Source organism: Pyrus communis, chromosome 4, assembly GCF_963583255.1.
Source record: "Pyrus communis chromosome 4, drPyrComm1.1, whole genome shotgun sequence".
In the NCBI taxonomy this organism is placed as follows: domain Eukaryota; kingdom Viridiplantae; phylum Streptophyta; class Magnoliopsida; order Rosales; family Rosaceae; genus Pyrus; species Pyrus communis.
In genome coordinates, this window is record NC_084806.1 from 12,094,538 (window position 1) to 12,119,116 (window position 24,579).

The following is a 24,579-nucleotide window of genomic DNA, read 5'->3' on the forward strand; positions in this document are numbered from 1 at the left end:
TAGTTTCAATTGGCAAATGGCATTTAGGACGAGAAACCTAAAAATGATAATTCAATGACATTCCCTGTGAATTTGAATTTGAATGAGAAGAACAAGGTGATTGAAATGATCCAAGAGACTGATGATGAAGCATTTCAGTTAGAAGGGAGTAATGTCTAGTCATAAGTGTTTGTTGATTCTTAAACTAAATTCGGAGAAACAAGTAGCCTAAGTAGCATTTCTATGAAACTGAAATCACTCAGTGATGTTTATGCTAGATGTAATGTCAGCATTATTAAACCTGGGAAGTATAAGGAAGCAGCAACTGATAATGCTTGGAAGATAACAATGAATGCAGAAATTAAGATGATAGAGAAAAATAACCCATGGTAGTTGGTTGATAGGCCAACATATAACTCTATTGATGGGGTTAAATTGGTGTACAATAGGAGGTATTTGTTGATCAACTTGAGTAGTTTGAGATTGCTGAAGCTGAAGTCAAGGTATACATATTCAAGAAAGCCCTATATGATTTTAAACAAGCACCAAGGGATTGGTATCAAGAGATTGATACTCATTTTCATAAGTGTGGTTTTACAAGGAGTCCTAGTGAAGCTACCTTGTACATCAAGACTAAAGGTGAATCTGAATCTATTATTGTGTCAATATATGTGGATCATATAATGTACACTAATATAACTCAAAATTGCTAAATGAATTCAAATTAGACATGATGAGAATATGTGAAATAACTGATTTGTGATTGTTAAAGAAGAAGTATGCACTGGCTTTGCTTGAGAAGTTTAAATTCAAAGATTGCAAGCCAGTAAGTGGTCTTTTTGGCAATGAATGACAAATTGAAGAAAGATGAAGGAAGTGGTCCTGCTGATGAAACTTTATATAGGCATTTGGTTGGTAGTTTGTTGTATCTTACTGCAACTATGCCTGATATTAAGTTTTTAACAAGTTTTTTTAGCAAAGTACATGTATAATCCAAACAAGAAACATCCTGGAACTGTTAAAAAGTGCTAATGTATATTCAAGGCACATTGGATTATGGAATTGGATACAAGAAGTGCAAAGATACATCGTTGATTGGATATTATGATAGTGACTGGAGTGGGGATGAATCTAATATGAGGAGTACTTCAGATTATGCATTTTCATTTGGCAGTGGTATCTTTTCTTGGACTTCTGTCAAGCAAAACTATGTTACCTTACCAATTGCAGAAGTTGAGTACATGAGTTATGCTGAAGCAACAACTCAGGCAGTGTGGCTCAAGCTTGTGTTACAACTTACAAGACTTGGAGAAGAACAAACTAAGGCCACTCTTATTATTGTAATAACACCTTTGCAATTGCAATGATAAAGAATTCTATGTTCCATCAAGGGTCAAAGCACACTGGCAAAAGGTACCACTACATTAGGGTTGCATTGCAATCCAATATCATCAACTTGGTCTACTGCAAATTTGAGGAACAATTGGCAGATATATTCACCAAGACTCTGCTAAAAGACAGGTTCTACATGCTTAGAGAAATGCAAGGAGTGACAGTGGCAACAAGTTTAGAAGGGAGTGGTGAGCTATAAGCTCTGTTGCTGCAAGATTGAAGAATTGAAATGTTGGAGAATTAGCTTCTGGGTTTAAGTTAGAAATGCTCTTAAGTTTTATGTTTGTGCTTATTTGTAATGGATGGCCATGATTATAACATTTAGAGGGTGTATATCGTGCCACATGTCAAGTTTGTTGATGTAAGTAAGTAATCATGTGTCTAGCATGTGATGATCACGCTGAAAGTGTGAAGGATTGCAACGTCTATGTCCTTCTCATGTTTTCAGTGTGAGGTGTAATTGAGTTGAACTGAATCTAAGGGAGCAACCTATCCCACTTTTCCTTCTCCATTGTTCTCTGAGAATCCAACTCTCCGAGCTAATCAATTTCTTGTTGATTTCATCAAATCCCACCAAAATTCAAATCCAAACACATTTAAACACTAACAGTTATCGCGTGTGAGCTTAATGGGTAGAAAGGGAGGGAACACGCTGAGAAACAACGTGTGATATTGTACGTTAGTGCACAAGTGTCACAAGAGGAGGTAGTATTGATTAGCCCAGAAAAAAGGATAAGTCAAGCCATTATGGAAGAGGGGAGGAAAGAAATTATGGTGAATGAAGAGAGGAAAAGAAAGGAGAGAAATTGGTTTCTTGCTTGTCAGGTGATCCCTTAAGCTCTTACCTGTGCTCAGTTCTTGAAGAAGCAGTTTTAACATGTCAAATATAGCAGGTGGAGAGCATTCATATTAATATTTTTACTCGCATTAGATCCTTGAGAATTTGGAGGGTATATAAGATTTGGATTTCGTATGAATTATATCTACTTGTGTTAGAACAACTTTTGACATCTTAGAAATTGTTATGTCATTAAACAAACCCATATATTTTGTAGACGGTAGTTTTTTTCCTAGGTCTTAGAAAGTCTAACTTCCTTTGGAACAAAACGGAGAGTAATGCGGAGAGTCAAAATTAAATAGCCGCAAAAGTGCACAAGTGTCACCTTTAATCCTTCTGTGGCAAATGTGAAATTTTATCAAATAAACCTATGCATACGAGATTCCTATAGGCAGTTTCAGACAAATGTATGTAAGAGTTGACGGATTAACTGCCACATATCGAAAAGAAATGTGGTCGTTCAAGCGTTACTCTTAACAGACTTGATCAACTTTAGTGCAACTAACTTCTCGTGAATGCCTAACCAAGCATCAAGAAAGAAAATCAACCGTAGATCATGCCATGGGGAAAGATCCTGGTCGTGGTAGTGACTAAATCATCCACTTTCTACGTAGTTCACTTGGTGTTGCCATAAAGTTTTTCAGTATATAAACCCCACATGAACACGTCTTATTTCAACGAGCTAGTCTTCTTCTGAAGTTTCCTTAGGTCATCAATACATACAAAAATTTCCACATTTATCAAATTCGATACTGTGAAATAAAGTGCAGCAAAATAAGGTTTGAGTACTTAATTAAGAACAAGAAACCATGGCGGGCGGTGGGTTTGGGGATGCATCAGGAGGCGGAGACTTCGAAGCAAAGATAACGCCTCTTGTGATCATTTCTTGCATAATGGCTGCTAGCGGAGGCCTCATGTTTGGTTATGATGTTGGTATCTCAGGTACACATATGTGACTCAAGAGCTTTCCATAACATCCACACATACAATTAACTACCAGCGTATGTGTTTTGTCAAAACTTCATTAGATTTAATGTATAATTTTGTTTAATTTGATATATGGATATATAATGCAGGGGGTGTTACATCCATGCCCCATTTCCAGAAGAAATTCTTCCCGGTTGTGTATAGGAAGACTCAAGAGACTGGACTTGAGAGCAACTACTGCAAATACGATAATCAAGGCTTGCAGTTGTTCACATCTTCATTATACCTCGCTGCATTAATATCAACATTCTTTGCATCGTACACAACCAGATTGCTAGGTCGAAAGTTAACTATGTTGATTGCGGGGATTTTCTTTGTAGTCGGAACAGTTTTTAATGCGGCGGCTATCAACCTTCTCATGCTTATCATTGGGAGGATCTTACTTGGTTGTGGAGTTGGTTTTGCTAACCAGGTATATAATAAAAGTCTAAATAATTTCTTTTTGTTTTCAATAAACTGGCCACTACTTCACTAGCTGGTTTTTCCTGTTAAATGTTTTGAACACAATACAATTATTAAGCAAATGTACATAACTACAGGCGGTACCGCTTTTCCTTTCGGAGATTGCACCCACAAGAATTCGAGGGGCACTTAACATCCTCTTCCAACTCAATATCACCATTGGCATTCTTTTTGCGAACCTTATCAATTATGGAACTAACAAGTAAGCCAGCCAAATCTTGCCTAGCTAATTCAAAAGACAATACCTGAACCAACAAATTTTAGTGTAGTAATATTTTCCAATCACTTGAATATAATTATTATTTTGCGTTACCATACATGCACAGAATTACAGGAGGATATGGATGGAGAGTGTCATTGGGTTTGGCTGGGATTCCAGCAGGTTTGCTGACCTTGGGGTCTCTCATTGTGGTAGACACTCCTAACAGTTTGATCGAACGGGGCAAGTTGGAGGAAGGAAAAGCAGTTCTTAAAAGGATCCGTGGTGTTGACAATGTGGATCCAGAATTCTTAGAGATTGTTGAGGCAAGTCGGGTGGCTAAAGAAGTAAAGAATCCCTTCCAAAATCTTCTTAAGCGTAGGAACAGGCCACAACTGATCATTGCAGTTATGATGCAAGTGTTCCAGCAATTCACTGGCATCAACGCAGTCATGTTCTACGCTCCAGTTTTGTTTCAGACCTTGGGTTTTAAAAGTGATGCTTCCCTCTACTCGGCGGTTATAACAGGAGCTGTCAACGTGCTATCAACCGTTGTATCAATCTACTTTGTTGACAAAGCTGGTCGCCGCATTCTCTTATTAGAAGCCGGTGTCCAGATGTTCCTTTCTCAATTGGTGGTTGCAATAGTCATGGGACTCAGAGTCCAGGAACACTCTAACAACCTTACTCCAGGCTTGGCAATCCTTGTAGTGGTTATGGTTTGTAGCTTTGTGTCTTCCTTTGCATGGTCTTGGGGACCTCTTGGGTGGTTGATCCCTAGTGAGACATTCCCGCTGGAGGCTCGCTCAGCCGGCCAGAGTGTGGCTGTGTGCATCAACATGCTCTTCACCTTTATTATAGCACAAGCCTTCCTCTCAATGCTTTGCCATATGAAGTTTGGCATTTTCTTGTTCTTCTGTGCTTGGGTCCTTGTCATGACAATCTTTGTCGTGTTCTTAATTCCTGAGACCAAGGGTGTCCCGATCGAAGAGATGACAGAAAGAGTCTGGAAGCAACATTGGTTCTGGAAGAGATTCATGGATGACTTTGAAGATGATCCCAAGGGCCATGTTTGAACTATCTCACCTCCGGTGTCTTCCTCACGGTTTATTACATTTCATGAGTTCCTTAAACGTGAAGCTTAGGATTAACTAATCCTTCCTTTACTTCTAGATGGTTGCCAAGCAACCGGAGCTCTCTGCATGCCAAATGCTTCGTTTATGTTTTGAGATGCATTATTTGCACTTCCAAAATGTACTCCTTCTGTACTTTGACAGTATTTTTCAGAAATAAAACGAAATATGTTATACAAAATGGTATGTTTATACTTGGTAGGAGCAGTTTCTGATATATTCATCCGTTTATAAACATCACCCTCTTCTATGGGATGATGAGTTGATTAATATTGGTATGTCAAGGCAACAAAAATGAACAAATTCAATGCATTAATAAGATAATCTCTTCGAGGAAGCTGCTCTATATCACTTGCTACAATGATAATCTGCCACAGAACCAATATTTAACACATCCTTGCTAGAATCTTTAGTATCTTGAAAAAAAGTATGAGAGAAGATAATTTCCAACTAAATATGAAAAATGAAAATCTTTAGTATCAAAGAAATATGAAAATCTACATTGTAATAGTACGTACAATTGTGATAAAGAAAATTGAAAGAAATTTTCCAAAGGCAGAGATTTGAGAAACCAGCTGCAACGTTAGCAACCACCATATAGAGACCGTAAGATGGTTCAAGCATCCCCTTTAGCCTTGGGATCAACTTCAACCTCATCCATATATCGCTTCCAGAACCAATGTTGTTTCCATACTCGCTCAGTCATTTCTTCAATAGGAACTCCCTTGGTCTCTGGAAGTAAGAAGATCACAAAGATTGTCATGACCAAAATCCAAGCTGCAAAGAATAAGAAAATGGCAAACTTCATGTGGCAAAGCATTGAGAGGAAGGCTTGCGCTATGATAAATGTGAAGAGCATGTTGAAAAAGACAGCCACACTCTGGCCAGCTGAGCGGGCCTCCAATGGGAAAGTCTCACTAGGAATCAGCCACCCGAGAGGTCCCCATGACCACGCAAAGGAGGCAACAAAAGTGCACACAAAAACCAGCACAAGAATTCCCAATCCATGTCCGAGGTTGTTAACATTGTCCTTAACTTTGAGTCCCATCACTATTGTAACCACCAGTTGAGAAAGGAACATTTGGACACCTGCTTCTAGCAAGAGCACTCTGCGACCAGCTCTGTCCACAAAGTAGATTGATACCATGGTTGAGAGGACGTTGACAGCTCCTGTTATCGCTGATGAGTAAAGGGAAGCATCACTCTTAAATCCCAAGGTTTTGAACAAAACGGGAGCGTAGAACATGATTGCGTTAATTCCAGTGAATTGCTGGAAAATCTGTTAAGGACACTCAAAAGCATAACATGTCAGACTATTATATTTGTGTGACTCAAAGTTGTCATATACTGCGTAAATTAATTAGTTAACATGCACAACTATAGGCTATAGGTTCACCTGCATAAAAATTGCAATGATCAATTGAGGCCTGTTCCTACGCTTCAGGAGGTTTTTGAAGGGACTTTTTACTTCATTAGCCACACGACTTGCCTCCACAATTTCTAAAAACTCTGGTTCTACGTTGTCTACACCCCGAATTCTTTTAAGAATTGCTTTTCCTTCTTCCAATTTACCACGAGCAATCAAACTGTTTGGAGTGTCGACCACAATGAGAGACCCCAAGGTTAGCATGAGTGCTGGAACGCCAGCCAAACCCAGTGATATCCTCCATCCATAGTTCCCCTTAATTCTGCATATATGCATCTAATATAAGTTAGTTAATCAAATAAATATTATGCTAGCTAATAATAATTTGGGTTGAAGTGGGAAGCTGGCTTAATTACGTACTTGTCAGTTCCATAATTAATCATGTTTGCTACAAGAATGCCAATGGTGCACATGAGCTGGAAGAGTATGTTAAGTGCCCCACGAATTCTTGTGGGTGCAACCTCCGAAAGGAAAAGTGGCACCGCCTGTATCATATGCATACCTTAATTACTTACAATGGAAACTAAGAGTTTAGATTGATATAATTTAGAGGTAGTTATTTGAACCTGGTTAGCAAAACCAACTCCACAACCGAGTAAGATCCTCCCAATGATAAGCATGGCAAGGTTCTGAGCTGCAAAATTTAGAACTGACCCGATTAGAAAGAAAACGCCAGCCATCAACATGGTTAGCTTCCGGCCTAGTGATTTGGTAGTGTACATCGCAACGAAGGTTGCTACCAGTGCAGCGAGGTACAATGAAGACGTGAACAGCTGTAAGCCTTGATTATCGTATTTACAGTAATTGCTTTCAAGTCCGGGCTGTTGATTCTTTCTATACACGCTGGGGAAGAACTTTCTCAGGAACTCTGGCATGGATGTAACACCCCCTGCATAATTTGCATTATTAAATTGATTGAGTTACAATTTTCCCCTAATGCATGCACACATGAGATAGAGCAAATTAGCTCTTAACGAGGTGTGATGACCTAATGGCACACATACGTATGTACGTACCTGAAATACCAACATCATAACCAAACATGAGGCCTCCGGTAGAGGCCAATATACAAGAAATGATCACAAGAGGCGTGATCTTTGCCTCAAAATCTCCCCCTCCTCCTGCGGCCCCAAATCCACCACCCGCCATTGCGCTTCTGCTTTTATGTGTTTTTTTTTTTTACCCTTTATTTACTACAGATTAAACTTACTTTGCTGTACCCTAAATCTGAAGACTTGCTCAAGACCTGAACGCTTGAGGGGATTTATATACCTGACGACCTCAAGACCCGAAGGCGACAGAGAGTGAACCACGTAGAAAATGGATGACTGTCATGACTTAGTAAGTTGCATGGACAGGAACTTTCCACATGGCGTCAGCTACTCTTGGTCTAGTCTGCCTTTTGTTGCTTCGCTTAGTCTTAGTTATGGGCAGGATATATTTAGACGGCCTAAAAGCAGATCCTCGTTCAGCTAGAACTTTGTCGATTTTGTGATTAAATATTAGCTAAATGTACGCTTTCTAAATATCCATTTTACTAATTTTATATGTGATTGAAGTTATATTATCTAGTGGTAAACCATGTATTTATTTTAAGACTTCTATTTATAAGCTAAATCTGTTTTGTTTTAACAATAGTAGTTAATTAATATTTTTATGTTTTGACAATAAGTTTGTAAGTTTGTATGATTACAAACGATATTTGATAGGATATTTACCATTTGCAAAAAAGAATTAAAAACGCTTAAATGCAAGAGAATAAGATTATTGAAGTAGAAACCGTTCAAATAATGTCGTTCTCCACAACAAGAATTGATATGGATTATTTAATTTAAAAACAATTCTTAATTAACTATATATTCAACAGAAGTTTCGAAAGATTTGAAATTGTGAATTTAAATAAAAAAATAGAAAATAAAGTAATTGAAACCAACTTCAAGAAAAACCGGCAGCAAGAAAAGAAAATAGTTTTGGAAAAATCATATGTAAAATGCACTGGGGTTTAGTTATCGTCATTAACAATCCTATATAGTTCTACCAATTATTTGTAATGTTGAAAAATATTAGTATTTATGGTTATTTGATTATTTGAGTTTGTTTTTTAATTAGTATATGAGCTTAAACCATCTGAATTAGGATTTCTAGGTTTTGCTCTCTATAAATATAGCTTATAGTTTAGTACGAAGTAAAGTTAATCATCATATAGTCTCTTGGAATTTTGTAACCGATTTGGTATTCTCGTTTGTTTATAATCTTGTTTATCACACACTCTGATATTCAACTTGGTATCATAGTAGGTTGTATCCTTTGAAATTTAATCTGCCCTTGATTTGTATCAGTTTGTTTGTCCGTCTTGTTCGTTGTTTAGATTGTCGTTGGTTTAGTTTGAAAAAATAATAATAAAAAAAAAACCTGTCATCGCCAAAACCTAAAGTACGTAACCGAAGCCATCGCTCGCACCAGACCCTGCCCAGAAACCGCTCAGCTTGCACTTGCTCCTGCATCTGCACCAGTTCGAACCATCGCCTGCCATTGATCATCACTGCCGCACCACCAGCCCAGTCACACCTCCTTGCTGCCCAGAAATCGGACCTGTACGATCCAACTATTGTTCGCATCTGACGCTGCAAATGCACGCAATTGATCCGTACCCATTGAACCTGCATCTCGCTAGCCTCGAACCAGTCTCGCCGCCTGCTTGAATCTCCCGCGCCCACCCACCACCTGCAAATCAGCCGTGAACCTCTCCATCCTTGTTGCGCTGCTACATCCACCGATCCACGAATCTGATCGTTTTGTTGCTGTTGTTCTAAGGGAAGATTGGTTCAATGCAAGAAAAAATTATGTTTGTTGAAGGAAAGCGTTCGAAAAAATCCCAGGAGAAAGAAAAAGACAAAAACAAGGTTTGGTTCCTTGAGGCCCACACGGTCAAAGAGGAAAATGAAGTTGGTTGTTTTAAAGGTTTTGCAGCCCATGTGTTAATGCTAATGGCCTTGTGTTTTGGAGCACGTTGTTCCTCATCACAACGATTGCTCGGGTGCTTTGACATGGACATGTGACCACTCGAGTAATAGTTTTTTTTTTTTTTTTTTGTTTATTTGTTGCTACAATTGAGATATGGAAGTCTTATCCGTTTAGTGACGGGTTCTATTCATACTCTCAATAGTAACCAATATGAATCTAAATCAATTCGTCAGTTCGCCAATCAAGTCAAGTCAAGTTTGCATGCCTGCCAGTCCACATCTGTTTGTTTGCAAACCCATGTCATATACAATAGAACTTTACGGGAATCTTTTTCTTGTATTGCTTCTTTAGAAATATATACATGTATAATTAGTGTTCAACAAGGAAACAAAATAAAGCTTATAAACAAACCTACTTAATAAAGGACTCCTAGTATTTACATTCCCTTTTTTCCTAATATTGACTCATGACTAACACTCCCCCTCAAGTTGGTGCATAGATATCACACATGCCCAACTTGACAAGTGAGTCATCAAACTTTCGACTACATACTGCATGAGTTAGAACATCTGCAAGTTGTTCCTCCGAATTCACAAAAGGTATTGACACAATCTTCCTTTCAAGTTTCTCTTTAATAAAATGTCGATCAACTTCCACATGTTTTGTCCTATCATGCTGTACCGGATTATCAGCTATATCTCTCGCTGACTTATTATCACAGTATAGTCTCATGGTCTCCTTTGGCTTGAACCCAAGACCCTCAAGGAGTTTTCGAAGCCAGAGAATCTCATAAATGTCGTGAATCATCCCTCGATACTCAGCCTCAGCTGAGGATCTTGATACTACCTTCTGTTTTTTACTTCTCCATGTAATTAAATTTCCTCCTACAAAAGTAAAATATCCCGAAGTAGACCGTCGGTCACCCACACTTCTTGCCCAATCAACATCTGTGAACCCTTCAACCCTCAAATGTCCATGCTTCCGATATAAAACTCCTTTCCCAAGTGCAGACTTCAAATATGCTAAGATACGCATAACAGCAGCCATATGATCTACACTCGGTGAATGCATAAATTGACTTACTACACTCACTGCATAAGCAATATCAGGACGTGTATGAGCCAAATAAATTAGTCTCCCTACAAGTCTCTGATATCTCCCCTTATCAACTGATTTCTGATTCGGATTTAAACATAGATGGTGTTTTTCAACAATAGGAGTATCTACTGGCTTACATCCCAGCATACCAGTTTCTTTTAACAAATCCAAAACATACTTACGTTGTGACAAGAAAATACCTTTCGAAGATCGAGCAACTTCAACTCCAAGAAAATACTTCAAATCCCCTAGGTTCTTCATTTCAAACTCAGCCGCAAGATTTCTCTCCAACCTTGAAATCTCATCAAAATCATCTCCAGTAATAATCATGTCATCTACATAGATGATTAAAGCTGTCACTTTTTCATGTCTCCGTTTAACAAACAATGTATGATCAGAATGACTCTGATAATACCCAATCTGTTTCATAACTTGAGTAAACCTATCAAACAATACACGAGGCGATTGCTTAAGCCCATAAAGAGACTTACGCAACCGACATACTCCGGTATTTCTACCAGCACTGTATCCAGGAGGAAAATCCATATATACTTCTTCCTCCAAGTTCCCATGGAGGAAAGCATTTTTCACATCAAACTGTTTTAATGGCCAGTCCATATTAGCAACTAAAGATATCAAAACACGTACCGTATTCATCTTGGCAACTGGAGAGAACGTTTCTTGATAATCTACACCATATGTTTGGGTGTATCCCTTAGCTACCAACCTTGCTTTGTACCTGTCTAATGATCCATCGGCTTTGTATTTGACAGTAAACACCCACTGACATCCAACTGTTTTTTTTCCTTCTGGTAAGGACGTCACCTCCTATGTATTATTCTTCTGTAATGCCAACATTTCTTCATCCATTGCTTTTGCCCACTTTGGATCTTTTAGAGCCTCCTCCACACGGGTTGGTACTCGAATAGCCTCCATATTGTCCACCAAGGTCTTGCGTTCTGGTGCAAGACCATTGCAGGAGACATAGTTGGCTATTGGATACTTCACTTTGCCTTCCGGAGAAAACCTGTCAGGTGGCACACCCCGATTTTGTCTCGTTGGCAGCTTATATGCATTTACATCATTACTCGCGTTAGTTACATAATCATCCACAATACTTACCTCAGGTATATCCAGAGAAGATTCATTGGGCAGCACTGTGGAGCTAGAGGAGAGAGGGGGTTACGTCCATAAACTTGTCAACAATCTGCCCTGACTGCAGATCACTTTCGGCAGCAACCATTCCTGACTGCATGTTGCTCTCGGCAGTAATCACTCCTGACTGCATGCTGCTCTCGGCAGCAATCATTCCTGACTCCATGTCGCTCTCGGCAACAGTCTGTCGTGGCATTCCAGCCCCATTATCACGCACGGCATCTATGATCACTGCCTCATTATGCACGGCATCAGCTACAGTGTTCCCTCCCAAGTCCAACCATTCCAGATCACCACTAAAGCTCTCCCCCTGGTGATCTGAAGATGAAGATACAGGAGCATAAAAATACTCCGCTTCAGAAAAGGTCACATCCATGGTAACATACATATGCCGAGTCTCAGGGTGATAACATTTATATCCTTTTTGGTGAGATGAGAAACCAACAAACACACATCGGAGGGCACATGGATCCAACTTAGTGTGATGAATTTCCTTGATCACACAGAAACTCCGACAACTCACAATTAATATACTCACCACCATTATCAGAACGGAGAACTTTAATCACAGACAAGTATTGTGTCCGAATCATCTGAGAAAAAAATCGAAATACCATACCAACATCACTTTTATTTTTTAACACATACAGCCACGTCATACGAATGCAATCGTCCACAAACGTAACAAACCACTTAATCCCAGAAGAAGTAACAACAGGGGAGGGTCCCCAAACATCCGAGTGCACAAGTTCAAATGGTAAAGCTCTTTTATTCATACTAGGAGGAAACGAAGCACGATGGCTTTTAGCAAGAATACATACTTCACAATGTAAGTCTGATTCATTTATTCCACTAAATAGACTAGGTAACATATGCCATAAATACCCAAAAGATGCATGCCCTAACCGACGATGCAACAACCACACTTCTTGTAAATTACTAGACCGGGACGCTCGAACTGCATTAGCTCTGCCAAAAAAGACATCGTCCACATAGTACAACCCTTCTCTCTTAGTGCCTCGCCCAATTATCCACTTGGTCTGAATATCCTGAAGTAGACAAAAGGACGGATACATTAGAACAACATAATCCAATTGTTCAGTAACCTGTGGTATGGACAACAAGTGATGGGATAAAGAAGGAACAAGCAAGCAATGATGTAAGGGAAGTCACGGGGTGAGATGCACAGTGCCGGCACCACACACGGGTGCCAAAGTACCATTGGCAGTTGACATATTTTTTCTGTAAGATGTAGTCATGTATTGAAACATATTTTTATCATATGTCATATGATCCGTTGCCCCAGAGTCCAGAATCCAACCTGTATGGTGCTGAATTTCGGAGGCTAAGAGAACACGTCCCACGGTATCTGTGTCGGAAGACGAGTCACCTCGAGTACGAGTCAACAAATTTTGACTAGAGTCACTGGGGCTAGGCACGGCTTCCTGGACTGTTGGTGTAGCCGCACCAAGGGAGGCATGACCTTCACTGGACCTGGCTGCTCCATGCTCCTTGGCACACAATTTTTTCTTTAACTCTGGAAACCAATTAGGCACCCCATGCTTAGCAAAGCATGTATCTTCAGTATGACGGGTTTGTCCACAGAAAGTACACTTCAAATCATCTTTATTTTCTCGGTTGAAGGGACTAGAATTTAAAGATTGAGTAGAAGAATTACTAGGACGAGAAGCACCAACTGGCCGAGAAATCATGGCCATGGACGGCAACCCTCCGTGATTGTTATTTCCCCCATCATAGTAGCATGTCGTTGAGCTTCACGCCGAACAACAGAAAACACATCCTCAACAGATGGTAGGGGCTGAGTACGTAAAATATCACTACGCACTTTATCAAACACATCATCCAAACCCGCCAAAAAGGCATACACACGATCAATCTGAATTTCTTCTCGAAGTGTCTTGAGATCCACAGCACATTCCATCTTGATTGGTCTCCGTTGATCTAACTCCTGCCAAACGGACTTGAGATCAACATAATACACGCCAACTGGCCAACCCTCTTGACGAAGTCTGAACAATTTAACCTTCAATTCATAAATCTGAGAAATGTCTGAACCATCATAATAGGTCCGAGCCACCTCTTCCCAAATTTCTTTAGCGGTACGCAGGTGAATAAAAAATCCCATGATAGCAGGTTCCATGGAATTGATCAACCACCCTTTTACTATTGCATTCCCTGTCTCCCACGTCTCATACTCAGCACTATTCTCAGCAGGCTCCTTGGTACTCCCAGTCACAAAGCCCTTCCTACCGCGTCCAGCGATGTGCATCTCCAAAACTTTGGACCAAAGAGGATAATTTGATCCATTTAATTTCACGGTATTTGGTACAACAGATGCATCACTCTGAATAACGACCAGATTCAATACTGGATTATTGGTTGAGTTACTGCCCTCTAACTTCAACATGTCACTGCCTCCTCCTGACGCCATTCGGTTTTTCCCAAAAAATCAACACTGATGCACGCACACGGCAAAACTGTGCAGAAACGCCAATTAAACACAGTCCAGCCACACACTGCTGCACATGCAGCAAGATCACCCACTCACGGCTACCCTGTTTTCTGCAGAAAAAGCAGTCAACCAAGCACAGCGGAAAGAACTAGGGTTTCGGCAACTCTAGCTCTGATACCAATTAGAACTTTACGGGAATCTTTTTCTTGTATTGCTTCTATAGAAATATATACATGTACAATCAGTGTTCAACAAGGAAACAAAATAAAGCTTATAAACAAACCTACTTAATAAAGGACTCCTAGTATTTACATTCCCTTTTTTCCTAATATTGACTCATGACTAACATATACCTCCATGAGTATGACGGGGTGTTAGAAAATATTAGTATTTATGGTTATTTAATTATTTGAGTTTGCTTGTTAGTTTAGTATATGGGCTTAGCCCATCCAAATTAGAGTTTCTAGGTTTTTCTCTCTATAAATATAACTTATAGTTTAGTATGAAGTAAAATTAGTTACGATGTAGTCTCTTGGGATTTTATAACCGTTTCGGCATTCTCGTTTGTTTAATAATATTCTTATTATTTTGTAGTCTTGTTTGTCACACACTCTGATATTCAACTATTACCACATATATACTTGGAAGATTAGGTTTTCCCAATGCATATCCAACTGATGAATCATGATATTCAAGCTAGAACGTATATCTAATATGTAATCCATATGTAATCTTCAGATCAAATATTAATATGCAAGACTCATTAAGTTTTGTGAAAATTTTTGGAAAAACCATGCATGCAACTTTTAACGTGATATTCACCTTCAGTGATATTACAATTATCAATCACAAGAAGCTCTACTCAATTTCAAGGTGATATTCCAACAGAAATTGCATCAAATTACTTGTCTAAATATCCTAATGATGACCTATCATCAAGAGACATGGATAGTTTAAACGCGATGATTAAGTGATATTCCATCAGATATTGCATCAAACTACTTGTCTAAATATCGTAATAGTGGCCATTTGTCAAGCCAAATGATTTAAACGTTGTAATATATAATTCAAAGCATGCATGCATAATATCATAAGAAAATTGATAAAAAAAAATAAAAAAACTACATAATCATGCTAAGATTCAAGACCTCGTCCTAATAAAAGAAATTAATTACGTATATTCATAATTGAAAAGCAAATATTATTAAGAAGAAGTAAAGAAAAACACCCTTGAGAAAAGATAAAATTCGTCCAAAAGCCTCAGTGCGTTCAGTAAATATCACATAAAATCTCTAACTAGCTAGGACTCGGCAACATAATATATATGGCAGAAAATAAAGTCCCACCTAATAGGGGCCTCTAACAAAAGTGGAAATGTAATTAAAATAATAAATAAAATTTGTTTTATTAACACACCATAAATTATTAAACACCTCACATTTGTTTTTAGATAAATTACACAAAATTATCTCAAGTTTGAGCCGAACCACAATTTCATACCTTATATTTTAAATATTACAATGTCATATCTCAACTTATAAATTCATTGCAATGTTAGACCTCCTTTAAATTTTCTGTTAATTTAACTGTTAAATGATGACATGGTAGGAGGAACCCACTACTTCGCCAATTAAATAAAAAAATTATTTAGCAATTAAAATTAATTAAAAAATTATTTTAATTAAAGAAAAATTAGTGAAAATAACTTGAAAATTTTAAATTTTAACAATAGGACAAAACAAAACAAAAGTTAAAGTTAATAATCCCTTTAATTAAATTATTTAGAAAGAAAAAAATTATTAATTAAAAAGTAAAAAAATGTTCTTCCCACCACCTACAGCTACAGGCTTCATCTTCACCTCAAATATGGAATTTGTGGCACCTATAAGCGGTGTGTTTGAAGGAGGATCCCCATGGTTCCGTGGGTTTGAAGGAGGAAGTGTTAATCCCAGGCTGTCTAATCTCTTCTCTCTTTTTGTAGCTTCAATTCCCCAAAAAACCCATTCCTTAAAAATCATAGGGAATGGAATCAAAACCCTAGAAAACACAAGAAAACCATTGGGAATTTGAGATCGGAAAATCCCTTCAAAAGAGGAAAATTTGGCTAGATCTACATAGCCCGAGAGGTAAAGTTGAATTTCTCCTCAATCGAAATCGAAAATCTTCACATTCGAAACGATTGACAAGTTTCTGTGAAAAAATTGGATCTTTAAAGTTGGGTCGTGGTCAATCGGGTGAGAATCTCCGTTGCGGCCTCAGATTTCCTTCATAAATGGCCTTCGCGGCCTCCATGAATGACTACTTGGAAACGTGGAGGTAGCAGCAGGTTCCACGGAGGACGACGAAGACGACGAGGAAAGAGGCTTCTGACTCTGACTCGGGGCCGCCAGAGAAACAAATGTGAAATGTTGGAGACAGAAGAAGAGGAGAGAAGATGGAAGGAGGAAGAACATGAAAGTACTTTCACAGCGTGGTGGATCTGGTTCTTGCCGAAGCAAGAGCGACAAGCCGGCCGACCTGCGAAGAGGGCTGCTTGACGAGAAGATAGACTTCTGATTTTTTTTGTTTTTGGTTTTTTTTTTTTTTTTGGAGTTTTAACTGTGTCTTTTCAATTAATAAAATATTCTTGTCAAAATAACTAATTAAAATACTTGTTTACTTTTAATTGTTAAATAAAAATTAATAATTAATTAATTTTTTTATTCCAGTTGACGAATGCGTGAGCCTCATTCCTGTCACATCATCATTTAATAGCCAAATGAATAGAAAATTTAACTGAGATCTAACATTGCAACGAATTTATAAGTTGAGGTTTGATATTGTAATGTTTAAAACATGAGGTATGATATTGTAATCGACTTATAGTTAAGGTAGTTTTGTGTAATTTACCTTTTGTTTTTTTACTTAAAATTTATCTTAATACACCCCACATTTTATACATACGCCCAACATTTTTCACATCAATTGCGAATACATACTTCATGTTTTTTTTATTTTTTACTTCTGCATAATCATAAAACCGCGCAAATGCATGGCAAGCTTGACCTCAACATGAAACAACAACCATGCAAATGCCACTGCAAAATTAAGGAAGCTGTTAGTCATTCTTTTCGACGGCAAGAGTCAAAAACACCCCTAGCGTGATGTCTTGATGGCATTCAGAATTAGGCAGTAAGCAACAGTATAGTGGAGAGCCTCCTCAACAACCTTAGGATACTACTTCCACAATTCATTGCATTGCCTAGACCGAGAACCTCCTTAACAACCTTAGGATCACAGTATGTAACAACATAGTGGAGAGCCTAAGCGTCATCTAACATAATATCAGACTCCTTAAGCCGAAGTCCAACCAGTTCAACATCATCAGAATCCTTGTAGATTCTCCTGATTCTCTTATCCTTTATCGGCTCAATTTCTTACACATTTGATTCACCATTTTCCTGAAATTTGAGACGAAGCAGTTTGATATCATTTGAAACTTCATGCGGAAGCTCTTTCTCTATAGCCATGTTGTCAAGATCGAACCTTGCTACCCTATGGATGCAGTGTGAGAGCAGTTGTCTCAGTTGGCAGTGGACGGCAACCCCTCTCACATCAGGCCTCTTGATGTTAATAACCATGTTCCATTCGTTAAAAATAATTTTTTAAATTAACGTGTTTGTAATTTCATTGATTAGAGTTTTGTTCTATAATGGAGTTGAGATTGATTTTATAGTTGAAGAAGATAAATAATCTTGGGATATTTGAGGTGTATTTATAATTTTTTTTACTTTTTAAAACTTTATGAGGCCAAAATTGTTATTGCATATTAGGGTATATAAGTCATTTAATATTAAATTTTAATATGTGTGTATTCAACATTATGTGAGGTGTTAATAAATAAAAAAAGCCATAGATAAAGGTTTTCTAGTTAAGTCAGAATTTGGACCGCAAAGAAAATATCCCTTTTGACCAACCAAATCAGTTCAGATTTTATCTCAAAAGATCTTTGTTATAGCTCAACACATCCTCTTTAAGTCCTCAAAAGGAACTTTCCTCAAAAAACCTGTCTTGATCGTCAAAATGCCCAAAACGTTCCTAAACGTCAATGTTGGAAAGCAACGCAGACATCCTTCTTTTATTCGCTCGGTCAAACAACACTAAATTAAAATACAAAATTTTGGAACAATCATCTTGAAAGACTAGCAAACCAACTCCAGTTGGAATTACTCCAAAATTCCTACGTAATGCCCAAAGTAGATTCGCATGTCTTACAATTGAAATATAAAGTAAAGTATGAAAATTCTATCAAATTAACAAATAAATTAAAATTAAGAATAGGTTAAATATATAGAATAATATAGACTCATCAATATTTGACACAAATCCACTTTAAAAAATCGTACAGGTTTGAATCAGGAATGCAATAAGTTGAAGAATAAGATCCTAACTACCTAGGACAGTCCATCACTTGCATGTTTTTACACATAAGTTAATTAAGATTTTTATGCTCCATTGATATTAAAATGTAGGTGGTAAGAAAAAAAAAATATAAACTTTAAGGAAACCCAACAACCTCAACCCTATATTTATAGATTTTTTTACTATAACATTTATGAGAATAGGACAATTTACATTTTTTTTTTTACTCTACCGCACATGACGGTACAGGTCACCGGCACCAATGTTGGGGAATTCATACTTACAAAATTAAAGTGTATTCATACATCATTTATTTTAAAGAATTTTAAAAAGTCATAGATTTTAATAGATTTTGAGTGCATTTATGAAATGATTTTTGTTATAGCAAAACCGCTTCCTTTAAGATTTTATTGAATTTCATTTTTTTTAATTCTCTGATGATATAATCTACCATCCATCATAATGCAATGATTATTATTATCACCATTTCTATTATCATGTTGTTATAATCACTTACCTTTAGGCCAAATAATGACCTAATGGACTCCATAAAATTATAATCCAGCCCTCAATTGTAAATGAGCTTTAAGGCAAATAAGATTTTTTTTTTTTTTTTTCATTTTTGAACATTTAGCCCAATGTCCTCAGTTCGTCCAAAAGGAGAAGCAAGGGCCATTAACCAAGAGACACAATTGTTAGTTTTATTCCATTTTTCTCCACCACTTAATCTCTTACTTTATGTTTGAAATATTCCCACAAAATACGACTCATCCCCTAGACTGACACTTGGAAACCATGCACATATTTATAAGCCACGTCAACTTTTTTGATGAAATTGACAAAATCTAGCTAAACAATAATAACAACAATTAAGCTTAATTTTGTTAAGTGGGATGAATGTCAAATTTCAAAGGGAGTTAAGTGGCAAAATGTTAAACGTTAAGAAGAAGTAGGATTGAAGTCAAGTTTCAAGAGGTATTGCGAATAAATAAGATAAAAAAAAAATTAAAAATAAAAAAAAAACTGTTTACTTGATGGCTTGGATAACTCTGGAAATTGGTAAAATGAACTTTTAAGTCTATAGTCATACAGAGACGAGTTCAAGCACGCCCCCTGGTGCCGTCGTCCATAAATCTCTTCCAGAACCAATCTTGTTTCCAGACTCTTTCTGTCATCTCTTCCATCGGGACACCCTTGGTTTCAGGAATTAAGAACGTGACAAAGATTGTCATGACAAGTACCCAAGCAGTGAAGAACAAGAAAATGCCAAACTTCGTGTGGCAAAGCAGTGAGAGGAAGGCTTGTGCTATAATAAAGGTGAAAAGCATGTTGATGCACACAGCCACACTCTGGCCGGCTGAGCGAGCCTCTAGCGGGAATGTCTCGCTAGGGATCAACCACCCAAGAGGTCCCCAGGACCATGCAAAGGACGACGCAAAACTGCAAACCATAACCACCACAAGTACGGCCAAGCCTGGGGTAAGGTTGTTAGAGTTGTCCTGGACTTTGAGTCCCATCACTATTGCAACGACCAATTGAGAAAGAAACATTTGGACACCGGCATCTAACAAGAGCACGCGACGACCGGCTTTGTCAACAAAGTAGATTGATACAACGGTTGAAAGGACATTGACAGCTCCTGTTATAACAGCTGAGTAGAGGGAAGCATCACTCCTGAATCCCACGGTTTGGAACAAAACTGGAGCGTAGAACATGATTGCATTGATGCCAGTGAATTGTTGGAACACCTGTACAAAACATTAACACATTAACTAAATGAGAATATCAGAATAAACTAATTTGTATGTTTTATAAAATAAACGAAGATGAAATAATTTATCAATTATTGACCAGCATCATAACAGCAATGACTAGCTGAGGCGTGTTCCTACGCTTAAGGAGATTTTGGAAGGGATTCTTCACTTCTTTAGCCACACGACTTGCTTCAACGATTTCTAAGAATTCTGGTTCCACATTGTCAACACCTCTTATCTTTTTAAGAGCTGCTTTGCCTTCATCCAACTTACCACGAGCAATCAAACTATTAGGGGTGTCTACCACTATGAGAGAACCCAAGGTTAGCATAGCTGCAGGAATGCCAGCCAAACCCAATGATAGCCTCCATCCCCATCCCCCTGCAATTCTGTGGAGCAAAAATGCATTATAATTACTGTACCCGTCCAAAATAAAAACCACATGTACATTTTAGCTTAGCGAAATATATTAAACACCTACTCATCATATCATTAAGTACTATTTATGACTTCATATTCTTGTGAAATTAAGGTGCAATATTGGACTTACTTGGAAGTTCCATAGTTGATAAGGTTTGCAAAAAGAATGCCTATGGTGACATTGAGCTGGAAGAGTATGTTAAGTGCCCCACGAATTCTTGTAGGCGCAATCTCGGAAAGGAACAGTGGCACGGCCTGATATATGCACAGAAAATACAACATGATCAAAAATAAAATTATGGGTTTATAACATGTTGCATATATGTGCTCGTACGTTTATGCATTTTAGGGCCAGTTATGCAGTGCCTTCCTGTAGCTAATTAAAAGTGTTTTTGACAGGGTTTGTCGAGAAAGAAATTAAATGTTTATTGGTTGTAAAAGCACTTTCTGGAGAAGTATCTAATATTAGTGTTGGTTTGATAAAAAAAAATTATGCGCTAATGAAATCATCCCAACAAGAGTGTTTGCTACAAAACCACTCCCAAACATGCTAGGTTCAAAACAAAATACTACTATCAGTGGTAGTTGGAGATAAAATTGAAACTTAAGATACCTGGTTGCCAACGCCACATCCAAGTAAAATCCTCCCAATAATAAGCATTAGAAGGTTCTGAGCTGCAGCATTGAAAACTGTTCCAATTAAGTATAAAGAAAACCCCAGCAATCAACATGGTTAGTTTTCGGCCTAGGGTTCGGGTTGTGTACGATGCAGCAAAGGTTGATGCTAAAGCAACGAGGTAGAGTGAAGAAGTGAATAGTTGTAGGCTTGCAGCAATTGCTGTCAAGTCCTTTCTGTTGAGTTTTCTGATAGACAACTGGGAAGAATTTCTTCAGGAACTCGGGCATGGATGTAACACCCCCTGCACCAAATTCACAATATTATACCAATATTTAAAATGAAAATTAAAATTAGAAGAATGCTTATTGTTTTCTGAACAGAATCTGTGTAAAAGTGTAGCTATAAAATGATTCATGGAATCCATTAAGGGGAAACTAAATTTCAGCGATAAACTAGATTGAGGTGAAGCCAACCAAATCAGCTTCACTTTTGTGCTGCACAGTAAATTCTCATATTGATTAAAGGAGCTTAGAAACAATTTTGAGAACCAATTTATCTATAGGCCGTTTAAACGAGCAGATGATAATGGTAACTTTTTCTCACCACTATCACTTAATTAGTAATGCTATGCAAACTAAATAATTTCATTTTTATTCACCATGCATTTGTCATTTATTTAAACATGAGCTCACAATGAAACTCATGTTTTTTTTTTTTTTTTTTTTTTTTGGAGTAATTGAGCAGCGAAAAAATGTGATCGGTGCCTTTAATATTGCCTGTTACCATTTAGAACCAATCAATTTTGAGAATTCTAGATTTAATCCAATAAAGTCTTGTGTCTCTTAAAGATAAATTAAATCCAATCCAACTATTTTAGCGATTATAACAATTCATATATATATTTTTTTCTTTTGGAGTAAGAGTAGCGAAAAAATGTGATCGGTGCCTTTAATATTGCCTGTTAACATTTAGAACCAATCGATTTTGAGAATATGTAATCCAATGAATTCTCGTCTCTTAAAAATAAATTAAATCCAATCCAACTATATTAGTGATTATAACAAGGGATCTTTTGATATAGGTTCCTCAATTTTGAATTTTCTAGATCAAACATTCATGCTTTTTAGTGATTTGATTAAAAAAAATTTGTCATAATTTTGGTGCTATATGCACATTATATTGTAACAAATTTCCTATAATCTAGCCCTTTGATTACACTCTCTTCCGTTAGAGATAATTGTAAAAAAAAAAAAAAAAAAATTGGTTAGATTCAATTTATTTTCACAATAATGTTACAATTTAGCAATAATTATCTACGATTGAAGATATTTTCTTTTCAAAATAGTTTAAAATATATTTAAATCACCCAAAATCAAATGTACCGAAATGAGTTTTTCTTTTAGTACGTTAAGAGAAAATAGGATTGAGAATAGTATAAACATACCAATACACAATGTGTACAAAATAAAACGTATCAAAATAAAAATAATGTACCAATATTAACAATATGTATCAAATCAAACGTACCAAAATTGCATATAAACGTACCAATTAATGATTTTTGTAAATTCAAGTGTACCCACAGCTAATACACGTAATATATTGTACTTAATAATAATTCGTCAACAAATATACTTAAAGAAACAACAAAAAAAATATAATTTCACAAAAAAAATTGAAAAAATTACACGGAGCTTTTATGTTGATCAGCAACTATTTGAAAAAAAGAAATAATATTAAATTGTTTGCATAAAAAAACATATTTGGAAAAAGAGAAAATATAGTTTAATTACTAAAATCTCCATTAAATAAGAAAAAATGCATCCTGCAGATAAAAAGATAAATTCAAAATTTATTTTAATTTAAAAAAATAAAGGTGACTATTGGTCAAAGCACTTTAATCAAATTTTAAAAAGGCACAGATATTTAATCTAAATGATATAGAAAAACTGTAGGGAATTCTAATTAATTTTCCCTTATAACAATTCATGGATTTTAGTACCCATATATTCATTTTCCGCACAAGTTTCCTAGTCAATAAAAGGCATTATGACATTGGAAAACAGCACAATGTTGAATTACACAGAGAACTCAAGCCCTAACTAAGGATAACAAGTGCAATTAGATCAGTCAGTTTGATTAGTTTTTCGCCCTTGAATTGAGTCATTTTGATTAAACTTATGAGTGTTATTATGTCCACTCACATATTTTATTTCCTCACCCCATGCATATTAGTTAAAATGTGATTGAGGAATACATATAAGGTGGGTGAAAAATATAGAGCAATGCATATAGCAGCACTAAAATTTAGTTATAACTTTTCAGTTTCACTTTCATTTTTACCAATAAAAGAATTTAACATTCATTCACCAACTGTCTTTTGGTCCAAGGACAATATTTTTCCAATTCTAGAAGATGTCATTGAGATGAAGGAAAAAACAAATTCACATTCATAATAATCAACGAGCCAATAAATCAAATCCAATTAAACTTTATAGGATTGGATTGAATCGGCCATATGGTGTTACTCGGAGTTCTAATTAACATCCCAAGCTACTACCAAACACTCATCAAAGAATGCGTAATGCTCACTCCCAAAGTTCGATTATCAAAAAGATAAAAGGCATAAAATGTGCATCATGAGACACAAATTTGTCATAGACAACCCATGGCCTTAGGCCAGATTTGTACTAGTGAAAGGGCGTCACGACTTACACACGTACCTGAAATGCCAACATCATAACCAAACATGAGGCCTCCACTGGTGGCCAATATACAAGAAATGATCACAACTGTCGTGATCTTTGCCTCAAAGTCTCGGCCGCCGGAAGTCAGGCGCTCCAAGGCCTCCGGCCATGATTGATTTCTCTACTTCTCTACTTCTCCCTCAGACTTAGGTAAAGACGTCTGGGTGACCGGGATCGAATGAGGAAGAGACTGCAATGAGGTTTACATTATTACGAGAGGCTTTATTTATACGTAGACAGCTTGAAGGCAACAGAAAGTGAACGACATGGAGAATGGAGGATTTTTAGTCCGTTCACGGTCAGTATACTGCCACATGGCATGATCTATGGTTGGTAATCATTCTTGATGATGTTGTTGGTCAGCGAGATGTACTTGTATAAACTAGTCAACAATATTGGATAATGATCCAGTCTAAAATATGACACGGATTTTTAAATAACTATTTACCTAATAAACAAAAAGGATTTTTGTGGAAATTGAATAATCCCAAATTAGGCCATAATATGTCCAGCCTCTTTCTAGATAATATTG

At 37.0% G+C, this 24,579-nt stretch overlaps 4 protein-coding genes and 1 pseudogene across 4 annotated transcripts; 2 read left to right on the forward strand and 3 right to left on the reverse strand.

Moving 5' to 3' along the window:
- The first annotated feature begins 1,010 nt into the window (after window positions 1-1,010).
- Window positions 1,011-1,570, forward strand: LOC137732698 (secreted RxLR effector protein 161-like). The gene is made up of 2 exons (XM_068471988.1): window positions 1,011-1,265; window positions 1,352-1,570. Exons 1-2 carry the CDS (start codon window positions 1,011-1,013, stop codon window positions 1,568-1,570), a joined length of 474 nt encoding a protein of 157 aa, XP_068328089.1.
- A 1,448-nt stretch (window positions 1,571-3,018) lies between these two features.
- Window positions 3,019-5,052, forward strand: LOC137732468 (sugar transport protein 13-like). The gene is made up of 4 exons (XM_068471778.1): window positions 3,019-3,151; window positions 3,286-3,608; window positions 3,736-3,860; window positions 3,985-5,052. Exons 1-4 carry the CDS (start codon window positions 3,019-3,021, stop codon window positions 4,931-4,933), a joined length of 1,530 nt encoding a protein of 509 aa, XP_068327879.1. The 3' UTR covers window positions 4,934-5,052.
- Window positions 5,053-5,346: 294 nt separating this feature from the next.
- Window positions 5,347-7,565, reverse strand: LOC137732699 (sugar transport protein MST4-like). The gene is made up of 5 exons (XM_068471989.1): window positions 7,433-7,565; window positions 6,983-7,305; window positions 6,777-6,901; window positions 6,387-6,678; window positions 5,347-6,269 (listed from the first exon to the last, which is right to left on the reverse strand). The coding sequence occupies exons 1-5, from the start codon at window positions 7,563-7,565 to the stop codon at window positions 5,607-5,609; spliced, it is 1,536 nt and encodes a 511-aa protein (XP_068328090.1). The 3' UTR covers window positions 5,347-5,606.
- Window positions 7,566-13,341: 5,776 nt separating this feature from the next.
- On the reverse strand, window positions 13,342-14,085 carry LOC137732701 (uncharacterized). Its single transcript, XM_068471990.1, has one exon. It carries the CDS (start codon window positions 14,083-14,085, stop codon window positions 13,342-13,344), a length of 744 nt encoding a protein of 247 aa, XP_068328091.1.
- A 5,522-nt stretch (window positions 14,086-19,607) lies between these two features.
- Window positions 19,608-24,157, reverse strand: LOC137732702 (sugar transport protein 13-like; annotated as a pseudogene).
- Window positions 24,158-24,579: the final 422 nt, after the last annotated feature.

Excerpts from the sequence above, each read along its gene's own strand:
- LOC137732698 (XM_068471988.1), top strand. The coding sequence starts at position 1,011 with ATGTATATTCAAGGCACATTGGATTATGGAATTGGATACAAGAAGTGC. Across the intron at positions 1,266-1,351 it reads AGGCAGTGTGGCTCAAGCTT|AATTCTATGTTCCATCAAGG; the intron begins GTGTTACAACTT and ends GCAATGATAAAG.
- LOC137732468 (XM_068471778.1), top strand. The coding sequence starts at position 3,019 with ATGGCGGGCGGTGGGTTTGGGGATGCATCAGGAGGCGGAGACTTCGAA. Across the intron at positions 3,609-3,735 it reads GAGTTGGTTTTGCTAACCAG|GCGGTACCGCTTTTCCTTTC; the intron begins GTATATAATAAA and ends ACATAACTACAG. Across the intron at positions 3,861-3,984 it reads ATCAATTATGGAACTAACAA|AATTACAGGAGGATATGGAT; the intron begins GTAAGCCAGCCA and ends ATACATGCACAG.
- LOC137732699 (XM_068471989.1), bottom strand. The coding sequence starts at position 7,565 with ATGGCGGGTGGTGGATTTGGGGCCGCAGGAGGAGGGGGAGATTTTGAG. Across the intron at positions 6,902-6,982 it reads GAGTTGGTTTTGCTAACCAG|GCGGTGCCACTTTTCCTTTC; the intron begins GTTCAAATAACT and ends CATATGATACAG. Across the intron at positions 6,679-6,776 it reads ATTAATTATGGAACTGACAA|AATTAAGGGGAACTATGGAT; the intron begins GTACGTAATTAA and ends GCATATATGCAG.
- LOC137732701 (XM_068471990.1), bottom strand. The coding sequence starts at position 14,085 with ATGGCGTCAGGAGGAGGCAGTGACATGTTGAAGTTAGAGGGCAGTAAC.